The sequence below is a fragment of the Pan paniscus genome, chromosome 8 (genome assembly GCF_029289425.2).
Source record: "Pan paniscus chromosome 8, NHGRI_mPanPan1-v2.0_pri, whole genome shotgun sequence".
Taxonomy (NCBI): Eukaryota; Metazoa; Chordata; class Mammalia; order Primates; family Hominidae; genus Pan; species Pan paniscus.
The window spans coordinates 109,283,107-109,300,229 of NC_073257.2; the positions used below are offsets into that span (position 1 = coordinate 109,283,107).

The 17,123-nt window shown below is 52.6% G+C and overlaps 1 protein-coding gene across 2 annotated transcripts in view; it reads right to left on the reverse strand.

Annotated features, from left to right (window-relative positions):
• RRP12 (ribosomal RNA processing 12 homolog) overlaps window positions 1-17,123 on the reverse strand; it is a 67,275-nt gene that overhangs the window by 9,933 nt on the left and 40,219 nt on the right. For both annotated transcript variants that reach the window (XM_055093246.1, XM_008950736.5), the window contains exons 12-28: window positions 15,077-15,188; window positions 14,748-14,845; window positions 14,161-14,275; window positions 12,990-13,132; window positions 12,655-12,776; window positions 7,210-7,274; window positions 6,955-7,117; window positions 6,426-6,580; window positions 6,113-6,180; window positions 5,460-5,553; window positions 4,314-4,472; window positions 4,107-4,187; window positions 3,846-3,951; window positions 3,558-3,665; window positions 2,816-2,973; window positions 416-507; window positions 117-284 (exon numbers count right to left, since the gene is read on the reverse strand). In XM_055093246.1, the coding sequence (XP_054949221.1) occupies window positions 117-284; window positions 416-507; window positions 2,816-2,973; window positions 3,558-3,665; window positions 3,846-3,951; window positions 4,107-4,187; window positions 4,314-4,472; window positions 5,460-5,553; window positions 6,113-6,180; window positions 6,426-6,580; window positions 6,955-7,117; window positions 7,210-7,274; window positions 12,655-12,776; window positions 12,990-13,132; window positions 14,161-14,275; window positions 14,748-14,845; window positions 15,077-15,188 (2,007 nt within the window). The remainder of the gene's footprint in view (window positions 1-116; window positions 285-415; window positions 508-2,815; window positions 2,974-3,557; window positions 3,666-3,845; window positions 3,952-4,106; window positions 4,188-4,313; window positions 4,473-5,459; window positions 5,554-6,112; window positions 6,181-6,425; window positions 6,581-6,954; window positions 7,118-7,209; window positions 7,275-12,654; window positions 12,777-12,989; window positions 13,133-14,160; window positions 14,276-14,747; window positions 14,846-15,076; window positions 15,189-17,123) is intronic.

Genomic DNA, 17,123 nt, shown 5'->3' on the forward strand with positions numbered 1-17,123 from the left:
GGACAAAAAGCCCCCAGTCAGAGTGCTCCCAGGAGAGGCGGGGGTCAGCGGGTATTGCCTGGGCAGGACCTTGGGTTGGGGGGACACCAGGTCCCATGGCCCTAACATGGTCTCACCTGTCACCTTTGCCCTGGGCGGGCTCCTCCTCCTCCTCCTCCTCTTCTTCCTCCTCCACGGCAGCCTGGCTCAGGGCTCGGTGCCTCTTGGCCCGGGCCTCAGCTTTCCGGATGTTGACCAGGACTTTGTGGTACTCCTCGGGCAACAGCCTTTTCACCAGCTCAAATCTGGGAGTGGCAAGGAAGGGCTGGTGAGAGGCACTGGCCAGACAGCACGACCCAGATGTAGTGTCCCTGGTAGGACTGGAAATCCTCGGCCCCTCGCTTGCCCTACCCCCGCCCCTGCTCAGTGCACAGACCCAAACTTGCGGATGAACTTGGTGAACAGGTTCCGAAGCTTCATGCGGAAGTGCCGCCGCATGTCATCTGAAAGCTTCCCAATGGCTTCCATCTGCCGGACAGAGCACCAGGCTTTCAGGGAGGCGAGCCTTCCATGCTGCGCCCCCTTTACTGCTGTCCAGCCCAGGGACGCAGCATGATCAAGCCCAGCTGAGGGGAGGGTTAGCGCGGCCCTGCTCCTGGCCCACACCCTGGCCCACACCCTGGCCCAGTCATGCTTCCCTCGGGTGGGCAGGCCCCATCTTTCCCCTGCACCCTCCTTCAGGACACAGGCCTGAGCACCCTCGCAGGATGAGAGATTTAGTCTTCTCAACAGCGCTTGGTACTTGACATATATCCTCTCCTTGAATCCTTGGACTACCCCTGAGATACATGCTATCACCCCCTATTTATAGAAGAGGACACGGCGGCACAGAGGATAAAGTGTTTGCTAAATGGCCATAGAGGTGGGAGTTCAGCCCAGACTCATCTAATGCTGCGGCTCCCGCTTTGCCCCTAGCACCCCAAGATTTCTCTTGGTCCCCTATGTCCCTTCCATCTCACTGCATTCTGCTCTGGCTGGATTCCTCTTAAGCCTTCACCTGGCCCAGTTTGGGTTACATGTGCAGGTGGCAGATCTTCTTATCTCCAGTGACTCCCAAACCGGCTAGGGGATAGGGTCCGCATCTACTCCTTTTTTTTGAGATGGAGTCTCGCTCTGTTGCCCAGGCTGGAGTGCAATGGCACGATCTCAGCTCACTGCAACCTCCACCTCCCGGGTTCAAGCAATTCTCCTGCCTCAGCTTCCTGAATAGCTGGGATTACAGGTGCCTGCTATCACGCCTGGCTAATTTTTGTATTTTTAGTACAGACAGGGTTTTACCATACTGGCCAGGCTGGTCTCGAACTCCCAACCTCAGGCGATCCGCCCACGTTGGCCTCCTAAAGTACTGGGATTACAGGTGTGAGCCACTGTGCCTGGCTTTTTTTTTTTTGTTTTTGAGACAGAGTCTTGCTCTGTCACCCTGGCTGGAGTGCAATGGCATGGTCTCGGCTCACTGCAACCTCCGCCTCCCAGGTTCAAGCAATTCTCACACCTCAGCCACATGAATAGCTGGGACTACAGGTGCGCACCACCATGCCTGGCTAATTTTTGTATTTTTTAGTAGAGATGGGGCTTCACCATGTTGGCCAGGCTGGTCTTGAATTCCTGACCTCAAGTGATCCACCCACCTTGGCATCCCAAAGTGCTAGGATTATAGGTGTGAGCCACCGCTCCTGGCCTCCCCAACCACTCTTTGAAGGGCTTCTATAAATCCCTTTTTTTTGAGACAGAGTCTTGCTCTGTCACCCAGGCTGGAGTGTAGTGGTGTAATCTTGGCTCACTGCAACCTCCGCCTCCCAGGTTCAAGTGATTCTCCTGCCTCAGCCTCCCGAGTAGCTGGGATTACAGGCACCTGCCACCACGCCCAGCTAATTTTTGTATTTTTAGTAGAGATGGGGTTTCACCATGTTGGCCAGGCTGGTCTCAAACTCCTGAACTCAAGTGATCTGCCTGCCTTGGCCTCCCAAAGTGGTGGGATTACAGGTGTGAGCCACTGCAGCCGGCCAGGGCTTGTATAAATTCGAATAACTCCATGATGGATCACTGCTCTAACTGTTCTCCTCACCTTTGGTCCCTAGTTAGGCTGCAGGCTCCGAGGGCAGTGGGAGGGCCTGCTGATTCTCATCTGTCCCTTCCTATCTTGAACCCAAGGCCAGACCCAAAGAAAATATGCAAGAGGGACCCAGAGGTCTGATGTGACTCAAGCCAGTCACACATGGGAAACTGAGGCAGTAGGTACAGTGCACAGCTTGGCTGGAAGCCTATGCCAGGCTTGGCAAGGCTTCTCTTGGGCAGGAGAGGGCCAGGGACCCTATACCAAGGGGCTCTTCAGATCCTTCTGCAGCCCAGCAGGGGATCCAAAGGAATGGCCTCTAACCAGCAAGGTCAAAATGCAAGATGGGAGAAAAAAAAAGGCAAGATGAGGGGGTCCTGTGGAGGGAGAGCCCAGCGTCTGAGTCCCATGATCTGGAAAATCTCTGGCCTCAGTTTCTCCATCTGTAAAATGAGGAGTGGCCCTGCCCATGGGCCTTTGCCCTGAAGAGCCCCTGTTGCTTTCCACGTAGGGCTCTGGGGTGAAGAAAGCCACCTGGGCAGTGTGCCCCCTCCTCACCTCCACCTGACAGGCATTCCCCTATGGTCCCTTTTAGGGCTCCTTAATGACCTCTGGCTACAAAAAAAAAAAAGTTTGAAACTTGCTGGCCTCGAAGCTTGCCGGGTCCATGCCAACAGCTCAGAGGCCACCCTGCTACCTGCTAAGGGGAACGGGGACACTCACCACCAGCTGCACATGTTTGGCCAGGTGCGCCACGTCCATGACAGTCACCGCCACCTTGATGAAGCCCAGTGCAGACTTGACCACGTCACGGGTGCGGGAGGCCAGAAGCAGGCACACATTCTCCAGCAGCTGCTCCACTGTGCTGGTCCCCATCAGACCTGTGGCAGTGAGGGGGTCACTGTCTAAGACACCCAGGACCCCACTCAGACCCAAACCTTCCCCACTGGAAAACAGCCACTCAAGTGTCAGTAGAAGCTGACATTGAGAGCCTTTCCGTATGCCCAGGATGGTTCCAATCACGCTCCATGGAGTGGTCTTGGGTCCTTTCGTCACCCTGAGGTGGGTGCTATTTCTTGCTTCCATTTTAGAGATAAGAAACTGAGGTGCTAAGAGGCTAATCAAGCTGTTCTAGGTCTCATGTGGTTGCCAAGAGGCAGGACTAGGACTAAAATCCAGGCATCGGCCCTAACCACCTCCTAACCACTCTGACAGTGGGATGCAGGGCCACTGGACTGCAGAGTCACACGCGGGGACAGACCTGAGGAAGGTGCCTTGGCATAGCCGCAAGGGCGGGAGGCAGCGACCCGCAGGAAGGGAGACAGGGAGGCAAACTGGGCTGGGTGTGGCTTTTCTTACTTCCTCCAGGCACCTTTTCCCAGTTCCAGGAGCCACCTTATCCTGACCTTTTGGGCATCTTCCTAATCTGAGGGCTTCTCAGGCCTTCTAGGAAATAAGCATTTACCTTTAAACTCGAAAAGGAGGTGGGTCAGGGCCAGGATGCTGCAGCTGACCATGGTCACCGCGCCCACCAGGCCAGGGTAGATCAGGACGAGGTAGCGCTGCAGGGCCTCTGGGGACAGAGACCAACGTGGGTCAAGCAGGAAGGACCCACCAGGTAGGGGGGCTGAGGGCCAGAGAGGAGCAGCCTGCCCAGGGCCAGGGCATGGAGCTCTCCCCACCTTTTTTGAGGGGTGCTTCCCCCCACCCAGTCCATGAGCAGAGTGTCCACCCCCAGCCCCCTGGGCCTTACCTTCCTGGTTCGAGCCAAACCTTAGGAAAGCATGGCCCATCTCCACGAGCAGTGCAAAAGCGTTCTTCCGTGCGCCCACCGACACCTCCTTGGTGCACAGGATCACCTGGCCAAGACAACTCCATCAGCATCTGCTCCCTGAGTCATCCGCCCGGGAAGCGAATCGAGTCCTCCCACCCCCATCACTGCCCTCCCTGGATCCTGAGGCCCTTAAGAGCCACATTCCAGGGACCCCCCTCTAAAACACACCCGCACACTCACCTCTGGGATGAGGGCAGTGATGAACTCCTCGTGTTCAGCTGAGAGCTTCCTCACGATGTGTAGGAGGCACTTCAAACGGGGCTGTGGGCAAAGGGCTACCAGTCAGGACCCCTCAATGCTACCTCCACCCAACAAGCCTCAACAGTGGCTCCTTTCCTGGTGTTGCCCAGGCTCCCTCGGCAGAGCGGGTGGCCCTAGAGCCCTCACCCTCTTGGCGGGTGAGGAGGTGCTCCGCAGCGAGTCCAGCAGTGTCTTCTTCAGGTCCTCCAGGTGGCTCTGCACGAAGAGGGCCCCGGGGCCCTGAGGACTGGCACACACCTCCTCCAGCACTCGGTAGGCCTTCTTCTGCACCCCGTGGGCCTTGCTCTGGCAGACAGGAACCGGTGAGGGAGGCCTGGGGCTCACTCCCTGTCCAATGCTATCGACGGAGCATCCCCCAGCACTGGAGGGATTCTGAGCAGGGGTCCGTGGGGGCTCATGTGGCTTGACAGAGGACCAGTGGAATGTGGACAGTGAGTGGCTAACTCCTGGGCGAGGCACAGGGGTTGGGGGTGTGTGCCGTGGGGCCCACCAATCCACTCCACTCACCCAGCTCTGGACAGTGCTCACTCCAGTGGCCTGAGCTCATGGTGCCTGGCACGCGCCAAGGCCTGCACATCTGCTGCTCTTTCTAGCCGGAGCACTCTTCTCTCTCCTTCCAAGACTGACAACTCCTTGCTCCTCCAAACCAGCTCTCTGTCACACTCCCCCAACCCCCAACACCTTTCCTGAGGTGACGTGGCCTGGCCCTGGATTTCCATGTCCACCTGCAGTGCTGCCCCAGAGCACTTCTCACACTGTTAGGTAACTGCTACTAAACTGTGGCAATGGGGGCAGCTTTCAGGGGGTCACTGCTGGGCTGAGATCTGCAGGGTTGCTGGCCACAGCAGAGGGCATTTCAAGCTGAGGACCCAAACCCTGCAAAGGCACAGACGGGGCCTGTTATATCAGGGAGGCTTAAGGCAGCTGAAGGAGGCTGCAGCAGGAGTAGAGGAGAGTGGACTGGGTGGGATAAAGCTCAGGCCGGTCTGGGATGGGCCTGCGGAATGAGCCAGGCAAAGGAGCATGGCCTTGGTTCTACAAGAGTCACTCAGCAGGCAAGGCCTAAGCACAGCTGTGCATTTCAGTCCCTTTGGGACCTGCAAGACAGATGGGCTACACAGGACACAAAGGGAAGCCACTGCTGGAGAAAGCAGACAGGGACCTGATCTTGGGAAGCAGCAAGGGACAAAGACAGGAAGACAGGCCCCACCTTCCCACAGCCCATCTGCCCCCAAGCGTGGCTGTATGGGGCTCCTGGCCGCCGAGGCTCACCTCTAGGTAGGGCCGGATGGTGGAGTATAGCTTACTGATGGCGGCTTCGTCAGCACACGGAGCCAAGGCCACGACCAGGTCCAGGACAGACAATCTGCTCGGGGCAGGAGAACAAGGAGAGGGATGGGGAGCTGGAGAAGGGTGCAGACTACCAGCGTTCTTACGTCTACTGGGTATGGGGAGGTGGGAGAAGTCAGGGTGAGGACAAGGGGCTCATGAACAATAATAATAGCTAGCACCTAATTGAGCATTCATGATGTACCAGTCACCGTTCCTGGTGTTTTACACCTGCTAACTCATTCAATCCTCATAGCAACCTTGTTCCAAGAACTATTATCGTGCCCATTTTACAGATGAGGCCTTAGAGGCAGAATGGATAAGTAATTTGTCCAAGGTCACACAGCCCATGAGTGACGGGGCTGGGATCAGAACCTGGGCAGTGTATCTCCTGGGTCCTTGTTCCTCCCTACCAGACTAAATGGCCTCTCCAGGAAGAAGGAACTAGTCAGCACAGCCTCTCAGCACAGCCTGGAGAGTTAATACTTCAAGGCTTCCTTAAATAATGCAAGAGGGAACCCACAGTGCTTCTGCCAGATGCACCCTCCAGCTCCCTGGGCTGCTCCAGCTCAAGTGGGAGGCCCTGAGCATGTTACCTGGTAAAGTCAGAGCTGGCAGGGTCGAGCACCTTCTCACTGGCTTTTTCCAGGAGACTGTTCACCAACTTGTGGCCCCGAGGGAATGAGGAGGAGAGAGTCATTGGGGAGGAGCAAAAGAAAGCAGCAATGGCAGCAGTCCCAGAGCGGCCTCCCCACCATCAGCCCCCAGCCCTGCCCAAGCCATGACTGCTGGTATGTGCTCCAGAACGCAGAGACCCACGTGAGCCCTGGTGGGTAGGGTCTCAGCCTCTCTGACCCTGCCCACCTGAGAGCTCCCCTCCTCCCTCCTTCCCTCCGTTCCGTGGCTCACCTGAGTGTCAGTGATGGTGAGGTAAGTTCTGATGGTTTCCAGCACAGCCCGGCGAGGGGCTGGAGTGTCCCCGGCTGCCACGGGCTGCCCATACAGGTTGAAAAGGATCGGCAGAAAGTTCTTGGCAAAGCGACTCACTTCAGCACGGTCGGCCTCTGGTAAAAGGATCAAAGTTTGCACTAAAGGCACAGGAGTTGACTGTGCCTCAGTGGCTGCTGGGGCTGTGGCCCAGAGGCCCTCTCTTGGGGGAGCTGGCAGGACTTGGAATCCATGGGTTTGGAGCTCTCTGTGGCAGAAGCTGAGCCAGGGCATGGAGAGCCTGGTGCCCCAGTGGCCCGTGGTCCTCGATGGCTCCAACCCCAGGGAGCCAGCAAAGTTATCCCCTGGGGTCTGCAGCAGAAGCAGCAAAGGATGAGCTCCAGAGGTGAGTTTCTGTGGCTCTGCCTGGCAAGGAGCGTAGCAAGCCAGGGGATGGGGCCAGGGACCTGTGTCATCCTCCCCAGCCCCCACTCCCACAGCCCACACGTACCTGCCTGGCAGCCCTTGGTGATGAGGGTGCGCAGGGCCTGGCACACGGTGACCCTCAGGTCTGGACGCTCGCTGATGGCCATGCCCAGCGTCCGTGCCAGCCCTTTGAAGGAGATGGCCACATCTGTAGGCCTTGTGCAGAACCCAGGCAGGAGTGTCCACATCTGGAGAAGGAGGGGACAATAAAGGAAGGTGACACGCAGCCACCTGTGCCCCTGTGTGCTTCTCCCCACGCCCTCTGCCAGCTGACCCTTACCTGCCACTGGAGTGTGTCGTAGATCTTAGATTCCACTGTGCTGCCTGCCTGAGCCAGTTCCATGGCTGCAGTGTGACAGAGGGACAGAGTGTGAGCCCAGCACCCTCCTGGCCAACGGCCTTATTTACCAAACCAAACCAAAAGCCCAATGATGAGGACAGGAATATGGGTGACTCCCCCCATCTCCATGAATTAAATCATACTTGTTCATTCTAAAATACTAAAATGAACCTATAATAAACAGAAAGCAAATGTCTCTCCATACTCTTACTCCCCCAGAGATAGCCTCTGTTTCTTGTTACTTTTTTATACTTCTTTAAACACATGGCCAATTTCTTTTTGTTTGTTTGTTTGAGACAGGGTCTCACTTTGTGGCCTAGGCTGGAATACAGTGGCGCAATCTGGGCTCACTGCAGCCTTGACCTCCCAGGCTCACGCAATCCTCCTACCTCAGCCTCCCAAGTAGCAGGGACTACAGGCGTGCATGCCACCACACCCAGCTAACTTTTTGTAGACGTAGGGTTTCACCATGTTGCCCAGACTGGTCTCGAATTCCTAAGTTCGAGCGATCCACGTGCCTCGGCCTCCCAAAGTGCTGGGATTACAGGTGTGCAACACTGCACCCAGCCACATGCCCACTTTGTAAAACATAAACAGGGGCCGGGTGCAGTGGATCACACCTGTAATCCCAGCACTTTGGGAGGCTGAGGCAGGCAGATCATGAGGTCAGGAGATTGAGACCATCCTGGCTAACATGGTGAAACCCCATCTCTACTAAAAATACAAAAAATTAGCCAGGAGTGGTGGCAGGCACCTGTAGTCCCAGCTACTCGGGAGGCTGAGGCAGGAGAATGGCGTGAACCCCAGAGGTGGAGCTTGGAGTGAGCCCAGATCGTGCTATTGCACAACAGCCTGGGTGACGGAGCGAGACTCTGTCTCCAAAAAAAAAAAAAAAAAAAACAACATAAAGAGGAATATACTATATATATAGCATTCTGTAACCTTGTTTACTTGACAATAAAGCTGGTAACATTTACTGAGCAAGTACTATGTGGTAGTCTGTGTAATGAGCACTTCACATGGCTTTTTCATTTAATCCTCACAAAACTTGCCCATTTTAAGAAGAAGAGCAGACCCTGGGAAATTAAACAAAACCTGCCCCAAGCCATGAACTGTGGAGTGGCGGAGTTGGGATATAAACCGTGTCTGTTCGACTCACCATCTGCTAAACTTGTCTGTCCCTACCTAGTGGTTTCTTTCTTTCTTTATAATGCCTACATCATATCCCAAAGTGGGACTTAAAAAATATTTTTGTAGAGACAGAGGTCTCACTCTGTTGCCCGGGCTGGCCTTGAACTTCTGGGCTCAAGCAATCCTCTTTCCTCAGCCTCCCAAGTAGCTGGAACTACAGGTGAGCCTACCACACCTGGCTAACTAAAAAAAAAAAAAAAAAAAAAAAAATTTTATAGAGACAGGGTCTTGCTATGTTGCCCAGGCTGTTCTTGAACTCTTGGCCTCACACAATCCTTCTGCCTCAGACTCTCAGAGTGTTGGGATTACAGGCGTAAGCTGCTGCATCTGGCCAAAAGTAGGGCTTTACCATAACTAATTTAACTGGAACCCTAATGAGAAAGATACTGGATGTGTTACAGTTTTTGCCAGTATAAGCCAATACTGTCAGGCACATCTTTGCTAGGAACATAAATCAGTACACACTTGTCTATCTTCTCAGGACAGATACCTGCGTGTAGTATTACCAGGACAAAGGGAATACATAACATCAGCCTTAAGAATAATGCCAGGGTTTATAGGTAACATTAATGATGGTAATGACCCTCATTTTGGGGGTTCATCTGTATTTTCTTTGATGGGCATATATTTCTATAGAAAATAGAACAAATTTTTCCTTTTTAATATCAGGAAAAACTTTGTTACTAATATGTGCACATTAATTCCAACATAGTAGAAATACAATACTATTTTTACACAGAAAAAAATGCAGCCAGACATGGTGGCTCACACCTGTAATCCCAGCACTTTGGGAGGCCAAGGCGGGTGGATCACTTGAGGCCAGGAGTCCGAGACCTGCCTGGCCAACGTGGCGAAAACTTGTCTCTACTAAAAATAAAAAAATTAGCGAGGGGTGATGGTACACGCCTGTAGACCAAGCTACTCAGGAGGCTGAGGCAGAATTGCTTGAAAACCTGGGAGGTGGAGGTTGCAGTGAGCCAAGATCACACCACTGCACTCCAGCCTGGGCAACAGAGCAAGACTCTGTCTCAAAATAAACAAACAAACAAACAAACCGACCCAAACAAAGCAAAGGAAAATACATTAAAAACTTGAGTAGTAACAATTTCTGGGTGGGAGGACTGAATGGCTTTTACTTTCTTTTTTTTTTTGAGATGAAGTCTCGCTCATGTCGCCCAGGCTGGAGTGCAGTGGTGTCATCTCGGCTCACTGCAACCTCTGCTTCCTGGGTGCAAACGATTGTCCTGCCTCAGCCTCCCAAGTAGCTGGGATTACAGGTGCGTGCCACCATGCCCAGCTAATTTTTGTATTTTTAGTAGAGACAGGGTTTCTCCATGTTGTTTAGGCTGGTCTTGAACTCCTGACCTCATGATCTGCCCGCTTCAGCCTCCCAAAGTGCTGAGATTACAGGCACGAGCCACTGCGCTTGGCCTTACTTTCTTCTTTAAGCACTTCCTGTATATTCTATAAGATCATGTGTGAAATCAGGAAACTGTGCCCTAGAGCAGGGTTTCTCAGTCTTGACAATGTGGACATTTTGGGCCTAGTACTCTTTGTTGTGTGAGGTCGTCCTGTGCATTGCAGGGTGCTTAGCAGCATCCTGGCCTCTACCCACTAGATGCCAGAGCACCCATCCCCCAACGGTAACAACCAAAAATGTCTCCAGGCATTGCTGAATGTCCTACAGGCAGCAAAATCACCCTCCTTGTTGAGAACCACTGCCCTAGACCAGGAGTCAGCCAACTTTTTGTGCAAAAGGACCAGTACTTTAAGCTCGGCAGGCCATATGATTTCTTTCTTTTCTTTTTTTTTTTTTTTTTGAGACAGAGTCTCGCTGTGTTGCCCAGGCTGGAGTGAAGTGGCGCGATCTTGGCTCACTGCAACCTCCGCCCCCCAGAGTCCAAGCGTTCTCCTGCCTCAGCCTCCCAAGTAGGTGAGATTATAGGCACCCACCACCATGCCTGGCTAATTTTTGTATTTTTGGTAGAGATGGGGTTTCATCATGTTGGCCAGGCTGGTCTCAAGCTCCTGACTTCAGGTGATCCACCCGCCTCGGCCTCCCCAAGTGCTAGGATTACAGGCGTGAGCCACTGTGCCCAGCCCACGGTACATATGATTTCTATCACAATAACTCTGTCATTAAAAAGTAGTGTGACAGGCTGGCCATGGTGGCTCATGCCTGTACTCCCAGCACTTTGGGAGGCCGAGGCAGGCAGATTTTCTGAGGTCAGTGTTTGAGACCAGCCTGGCCAACATGGTGAAACCCCATCTGCACTAAAAATACAAGAAATTTTTAAAAAGTGAGCCAGGTGTGGTGGCACATGCCTGTAGTCCTACCTACTTGGGAGGCTAAGGCAGGAGAATCGCTTGAATCTGGGAGGCAGTTGCAGTGAACTGAGATCGTGCTACTGCACTCCAGCCTGGGTGACAGAGCAAGAATAAATGTGTATGTGTCTGTGTTCCAATAAAATTTTATGTACAGGCTTGGCACAGTGGCTCACGCCTGTAATCCCAACACTTTGGTAGGCCGAGGCAGGTGGACCGCCTGAGGTCAGGAGTTCGAGACCAGCCTGGCCAACATGGTGAAACCCCATCTATACTAAAAATACAAAATTAGCTGGGTGTGGTGGCAGGTGCCTATAATCCCAGCTCCTCGGGAGGCTGAGGCAGGAGATTCTCTTGAACCCAGGAGGCGGAGATTGCAGTGAGCTGAGATCACACCTTTGCACTCCAGCCTGGGTGACAAGAGCAAGACTTCATCTCAAAAAAAAAAAAAAAGAAAAAGAAAAAGAAAATTTATTTACAAAAACAGACAGCGGATGAAATAGTTTAGCAATGCTGCCCTACATCCTCAAAATCCACAAAATCCAATGAAAACGAAAAGCTTCTGAAGCCATCACTAGGCTGAGCAATGTAACCCCATGCTCTGCCTATCCTCATGTAGGCCTGAGTCTGCCTAACACAGGTCAGGAGTAAACTAGAAGATAAATAGAGAGAGGAGACCATGATCACGAAGGATAAGAAACTATGCCTGAAAGGAGAGGGGCAGGGGACTGGGGATGTGCAGCCTGAAGAAAGAACACCTCTGGGGTAATCATTTTCAAATACATACATATGATCTACAGTCATGCATCGCTTGACAGGGTGCGTTCTGAAAAATCCATCGGTAGGTGATTTTATTGTGTGAACAGCATAGAGTGTATTTACACAAACCTAGATGGCACAGCCCCTACACACCTGGGCTACGTGGTGTAGTCTATTGCTCCTAGGCTACAAACCTGGACAGCATGTTGCTGTACTGAGTGCTGCAACTGTAATACAATGCTAAGTATGTGTATATCTAAACACACGTAAACATTGAAAAGTACAGTAAAATACGGTATTATCATCTTATGAGACCACCATCATTGAAACGTCATGTGGCGTGTGACTGTGTATGTGTACATACATATATACTCATATATATAAATACACCTGGCTGGGCACGGTGGCTCACATCTGTAATCCCAGCACTTTGGGAGGCCGAGGCAGGCAGATCACCTGAGGTCAGGAGTTTGAGACCAGTCTGGCTGCCATGGCAAAACCCTGTCGCTACTAAAAATACAAAAATTAGCCAGGTGCAGTGGTGGGTGCCTGGAGTCCCAGCTACTCGGGAGGCTGAGGCAGGAGAATCACTTGAACCCGGAAGGCGGAGGTTGCAGTGAGCCGAGATTGCGCCACTGTGCTCCAGCCTGGGCAATAAGAGCAAAACTCCGTCTCAAAAAATAATAATAATAAAATAAATAAATAAATAAATACACCTAGAAGTATATAAAAGTATATATACATATAAACAAACATATCACAAATTTTTACAAAATCGATCTCAACGGCTTGCATGAGGAAGAAGGGGCACAGCTGTTCTCTGTGATCCAGAGGGGAAGAACAAGGCCCAGTTGGGGCAGCTCCATGTGGAGGCAGCTCCTGTCTCACAGGGCAAGCTCTGCCACAGGGAGGGCCACCTGGCCTCGCCTTGGAGCAGCAGGGAGGGAGACAGGCGCTCGAGAACTGGCTGGCCACCTGCTCGGCAGAGGGATGTTGCCAAACGTCTTGAAGGCTGGGTGTGTGGGACTCAGCACCCTTCCCAATCCCTTCTGTGGAGGTTCCAGGACTGTGGGGAGCCTCAGGTCACACACAGGCAAGGGTCTCTCCTACCTTTGCTCTTCAGGGTGTTAGCCAGGGGCAAGAAGTAGGTGGTGAAAAAACCAAGTCGCGTTTCCTGAACATGGTCTCGGATGACAGGCAGCAGCCAGCTCCGTGGGAAATCCAGAGTCTCCCTGGGAGGAGAATGGGAAGAACCCAATGAGGATGAGGGGACAGCCCTGAGGGCAGTGCATAGCATACTGAGCCCAGGACAGAGTGAGACCTCCTCTGGCCCCTCCTGCTGAGCCCTGCACTGACACAGACTTTAGCCCACAACAGCAGACATCCTTTCCAGGAGAGAGAACAAGCCTGGGGCTTGTCAGGAAGCCAGCCAGGGCCACACTTACTCAGAGCCATCAATTTCCAAAGGCACAGCCTGCAGCACCACCTCAGGTCCCATACTGGTCACCGCAGCCCCCACTGCCTGGTCAAGAGCCGCCGTGTGGGGGAAATGAGGGGAGAGGCGCAGGTCACACAGGGACTGGAGGCACTGCAGCAGAGATGAGTGACCACACATCAAGACATGCTCGAAAGCAGGGACCCATGACAAGACCCCGCTGAAGGATGAGGCCAGAATTCTGGGCCTGGGTTCAACACTACACCAGAGGGTACAGACTGAGAACCCAATTAACCACTGGTGACTGTAAAATCCCAGGGCCTAGGATTTTACAAAATTCTGTTACATTTAACAACATGTAAAAATCAGAAAGTTTCACACACAAATGTAGATTTCCAATTTATCTTCGAAAATGGGACAAATGTATCTTGTCTGCATGCAACAATTAGCAAATCAGCAGGCGCTGAGGAGACAGAGGTGCACCCTTGGGTTCACTATGGCCACAGCCCTCCCCCAGCCACACTTTCAAGGCCCTGCTTGGCCTCTTGTATAAAGCCAAACTGGTCAACCTAATTTATCAGGGCTCAGGCCAGGCCTCTTGACGGAGACCCTGTCCTCCCACCAGGGTTCCTTTTTTCCAGCAATGGGAGGGAGTCAGTGAGGAAGGCCCCACAAGGCCAGGAGCTGCTGTCTCTGCTGATGCGGGACCAGTCTGGGGGCTGTCCTCAGGCCCCCACTCTCTCCTGGACTAGGGTCTGCTCAGGATCCCTGAGTGATCCCTGATCCTTAAATGGTTAACCCTGGACTGGAGGAAACTCCCTGGGACCTAGGGCTGTTTAGAACATCAATGCTATACTCACTGGTTATAGGAAACTTAGATAATTAAAATTTAAAAGATAAGGGGTGGGGGTAAGGGAAAGCAAATAGACTCCCTAAGTTTCAAAACCAGTAACTCCAGCAAAGACTAGTGAGCAGGTGGGGGGACTGCCACCCTTTTTCCTGCCCCTCCCTTGTTGGCCCAGTCACCTTCCAGGGGATACTGCATGGGGCACCTGCTATGGCCCTGTCAGGGTGGGGTGTGGAGCAGGGTGCAGAGATAACAGAGACATGTGCCCTCCAGGAGCCCATAGTCCAAGGGCCAGCACCACTTCCTGCCCTGGCCCCAGCCGCTCCGCACTCACCTTTCTCGTCACAGGGTGGGCCTGTCTCCCACATGCCTCGAAGAAGACACACAGCAGCTGCAACACGGAGCTCCAGGCCGCATGGAATTTGTACGTCAGGCCCTCCTCCACTGCCCTGCCAAGGAGGTGGCACAGTCAGGGCCACGGTCACACCACCCTGTGCCCCCCACCAGAGAAAGTCAACGGCCAGCACCCTGAGCTACAGACGCTAGCTGGCCAGCAAGAATGGGGCCCCAGGAGAGACAACAGAAGAGAACTAACATTTGTGACATGCCCACACTCCCTATGTTAAGAGTTTAATTTAGATAATGCTAGTGCTTAAAGAAAAACCGATGAGGTAGTTATCTGACCCAACTTCAGATGGGGAAACCTCTAGGAAACCAAGAGGTGAGGTGTGGCTAAAACGTGGCAGGCGCTCAAGTCCACAGTAGCTGCTCCGGCAGATGTTCAATAAGCAGCCTGCAATCCCATAAAGCACTGCCACTGCAGGCCTGGCCCATAGTAGGTGGACAGTGGAGCATTCGTATTATATAGAACTTTCCTCAAGGTACCACCATCCCTTCCTAACATGGACCCCATATCCTCACCTGAACATCTTGGCAACAGATTGGGCAGGGCCTGAGGCCGAGGAGGTCACGGAGCCAATGTCGGCCATGTGGGGAGCCACGCATTCCTTCAGGATCTCCTGCAAAGAGAGGCCACAGGCTTTCTGGGCCCAAGGCAGCCCCCCAGGACCACTCTCCCCTCCCAGGCAACAGTTTCCTGGGAGTCTAAGAAAGCTTCGAAGAAACCTATCTCCCATTTTGAGAGCGGCCTCTCTGGGCCCGAGCTGGTAGCCTGGGGCCAGTGCTGGGAAAGACAGGGCAGCCCATAGAACCCCCTGTGCTCTCTGCTTCCTCAGCTAAAGTTGCAGTACCTTGAGGCTCTGCGTAGCAGCGGTCACCACTTGCGAGTGTGGGGAAAGGAGGCAGGTCACCGCAGTTCCAAAAAAGCGAGGGAGGTGGCCTAGCCCCAGGTCCCACTGCAACCTGTCAAGACAAAAGGTTTCTGTGGGGCCTGGCCTGAGCCCTGGGGACCCGGGCAACCAGGGCTCAGGGCTGAGATGGCCCAGCTCTGAAAACAGTCACAAACCCACTGATCTGCAGGGTTCCGTAGGGCCCTTCTGGTGGGTGGTTTTTAAAAAGGCACTATCGTTCAAGTAATAACTATATGTGGTAAAAAATTCAAACAGGTCTTCAAGGTGTAAAATGAAGGGCATGCCTTCCCTAACTCACCCTTCTGGCCTGACCCTTATATGCACTTCCAGGGGAAAATCAAGGTTAAGTTTCTTAAATACCCTTCCAGAAGTTCTAAAATGCACAAACATAAAAACAGTAACTTCTGCTAACTTTTTTTTGCAGTGGTACAATCATAGCTCACGGAGTCTCAACCTCCTGGGCTCAAGTGATCCTCCCACCTCAGCCTCCTGATAGCTGGGGCTATAGGCACATGCCACCATGCTCAGCTAATCTTTTTTTGTAGAGACAGGATCTCACTGTGTTTCCCAGGCTAGTCTCGACCTTCTGGCCTCAAGTGATCCTCCTGCCTTGGCCTCCCAAAGCCCTGTGATTACAGGCGTGAGCCACTGCACCTGGCCTGGTAGCATTTATGTAACTCTTATCATATACCAATCACTGATACAACATACATTCATTTAAACCTTGTAACAACTAATGAGATAAATCCTATTATTTTTCCATTTTATAGATGAGGAATGACACAGAGAAGTCAAATAACTTGCCCAAGGCCACCCAGCTTGGTAATGGGGTCAGGATTCACACCCTTAGCAATGTGGTTCCAGAGTATACATAGAGAAACAATCACATCATACCTGCTATTCTATGTCTTGCTTTTTCCCCAATATATCTTGGAGTTCTTTCCATATAAGTGCACATACAACCACTTTGATTGTTTCTATTTTTTTTTTTTGAGATAGGGTCTCACCCTGTCACCCAGGCTGGAGTACAGTGGTGCGATCTCAGTTCACTGCAACCTCCACCCCACAGGTTCAAGCGATTCTCGTGCCTCAGCCTCCCAAGTAGCTGGGATTACAGGTGTGTACCACCACACCCAGATAATTTTTGTATTTTTAGTAAAGATGGGGTTTCGCCATTTTGGCCAGGCTAGTCTCAAACTCCTGGCCTCAAGTGATCTGCCCATCTCGGTCTCCTAAAGTGCTAGGATTATAAGTGTGAGCTACTGTGCCAGGCCCACTTTGATTGTTTCTAATGGCTGCACAGTACTTCATTGTTTATATTTCACCTCTCTGTGGGACATTTAGCTTGCTTCCAGTTTTTATATGTTACCTAGAGTACGATGATAAGCAACCCGGGACGCACACTGGGGCCTAACTGTGGGTGTGCTCCTGCGGGCTGAAGCCTGAGAAGTGGTGAATGGGGTGATTTTGCCATTTTTGTACACCTCCCAGTAAAGGCAGTTTGATGCAGGAAAAAGAACGTGGGCTGGGCAGACCTGGGCCCGAGACCTGGCCTTACTCATCAGGGCTGTGTGACTAGCTCACTCACAGAGCCTTTGTTTCTGGCTTATAAATTGGGGCTAAACCCTTCCTCATGGGGTTGCTGTGACTAGTGAAAGGAAACACAGATGAACAGTGTTTGGCACACGCCTGGGTGACAGCAGGCTGCCTGGGTGAGGGCAGGCCGTGGGAACCCTTCAGCTGAGAAGACAAACCCAGCAAAAGAGAGCCACGAGGCCTAAGAGACCCTTGCCTCCCTCCATGCAGGTTACCAACTGGTTACTGTATACTGTTTCTTCTCAGCCTTATTCCAGAAAAGTGGAATTACTATTAAGTGGCCAAGCCCGAACCCTGAAAGTATGCAGACACAAAGCAGAAAGTCGGTTCACGGGACTATGGAACCTGGAGAAGGGAGCCGCCAGTCCAGGCGAGAGTGGAGTGGAGCCGC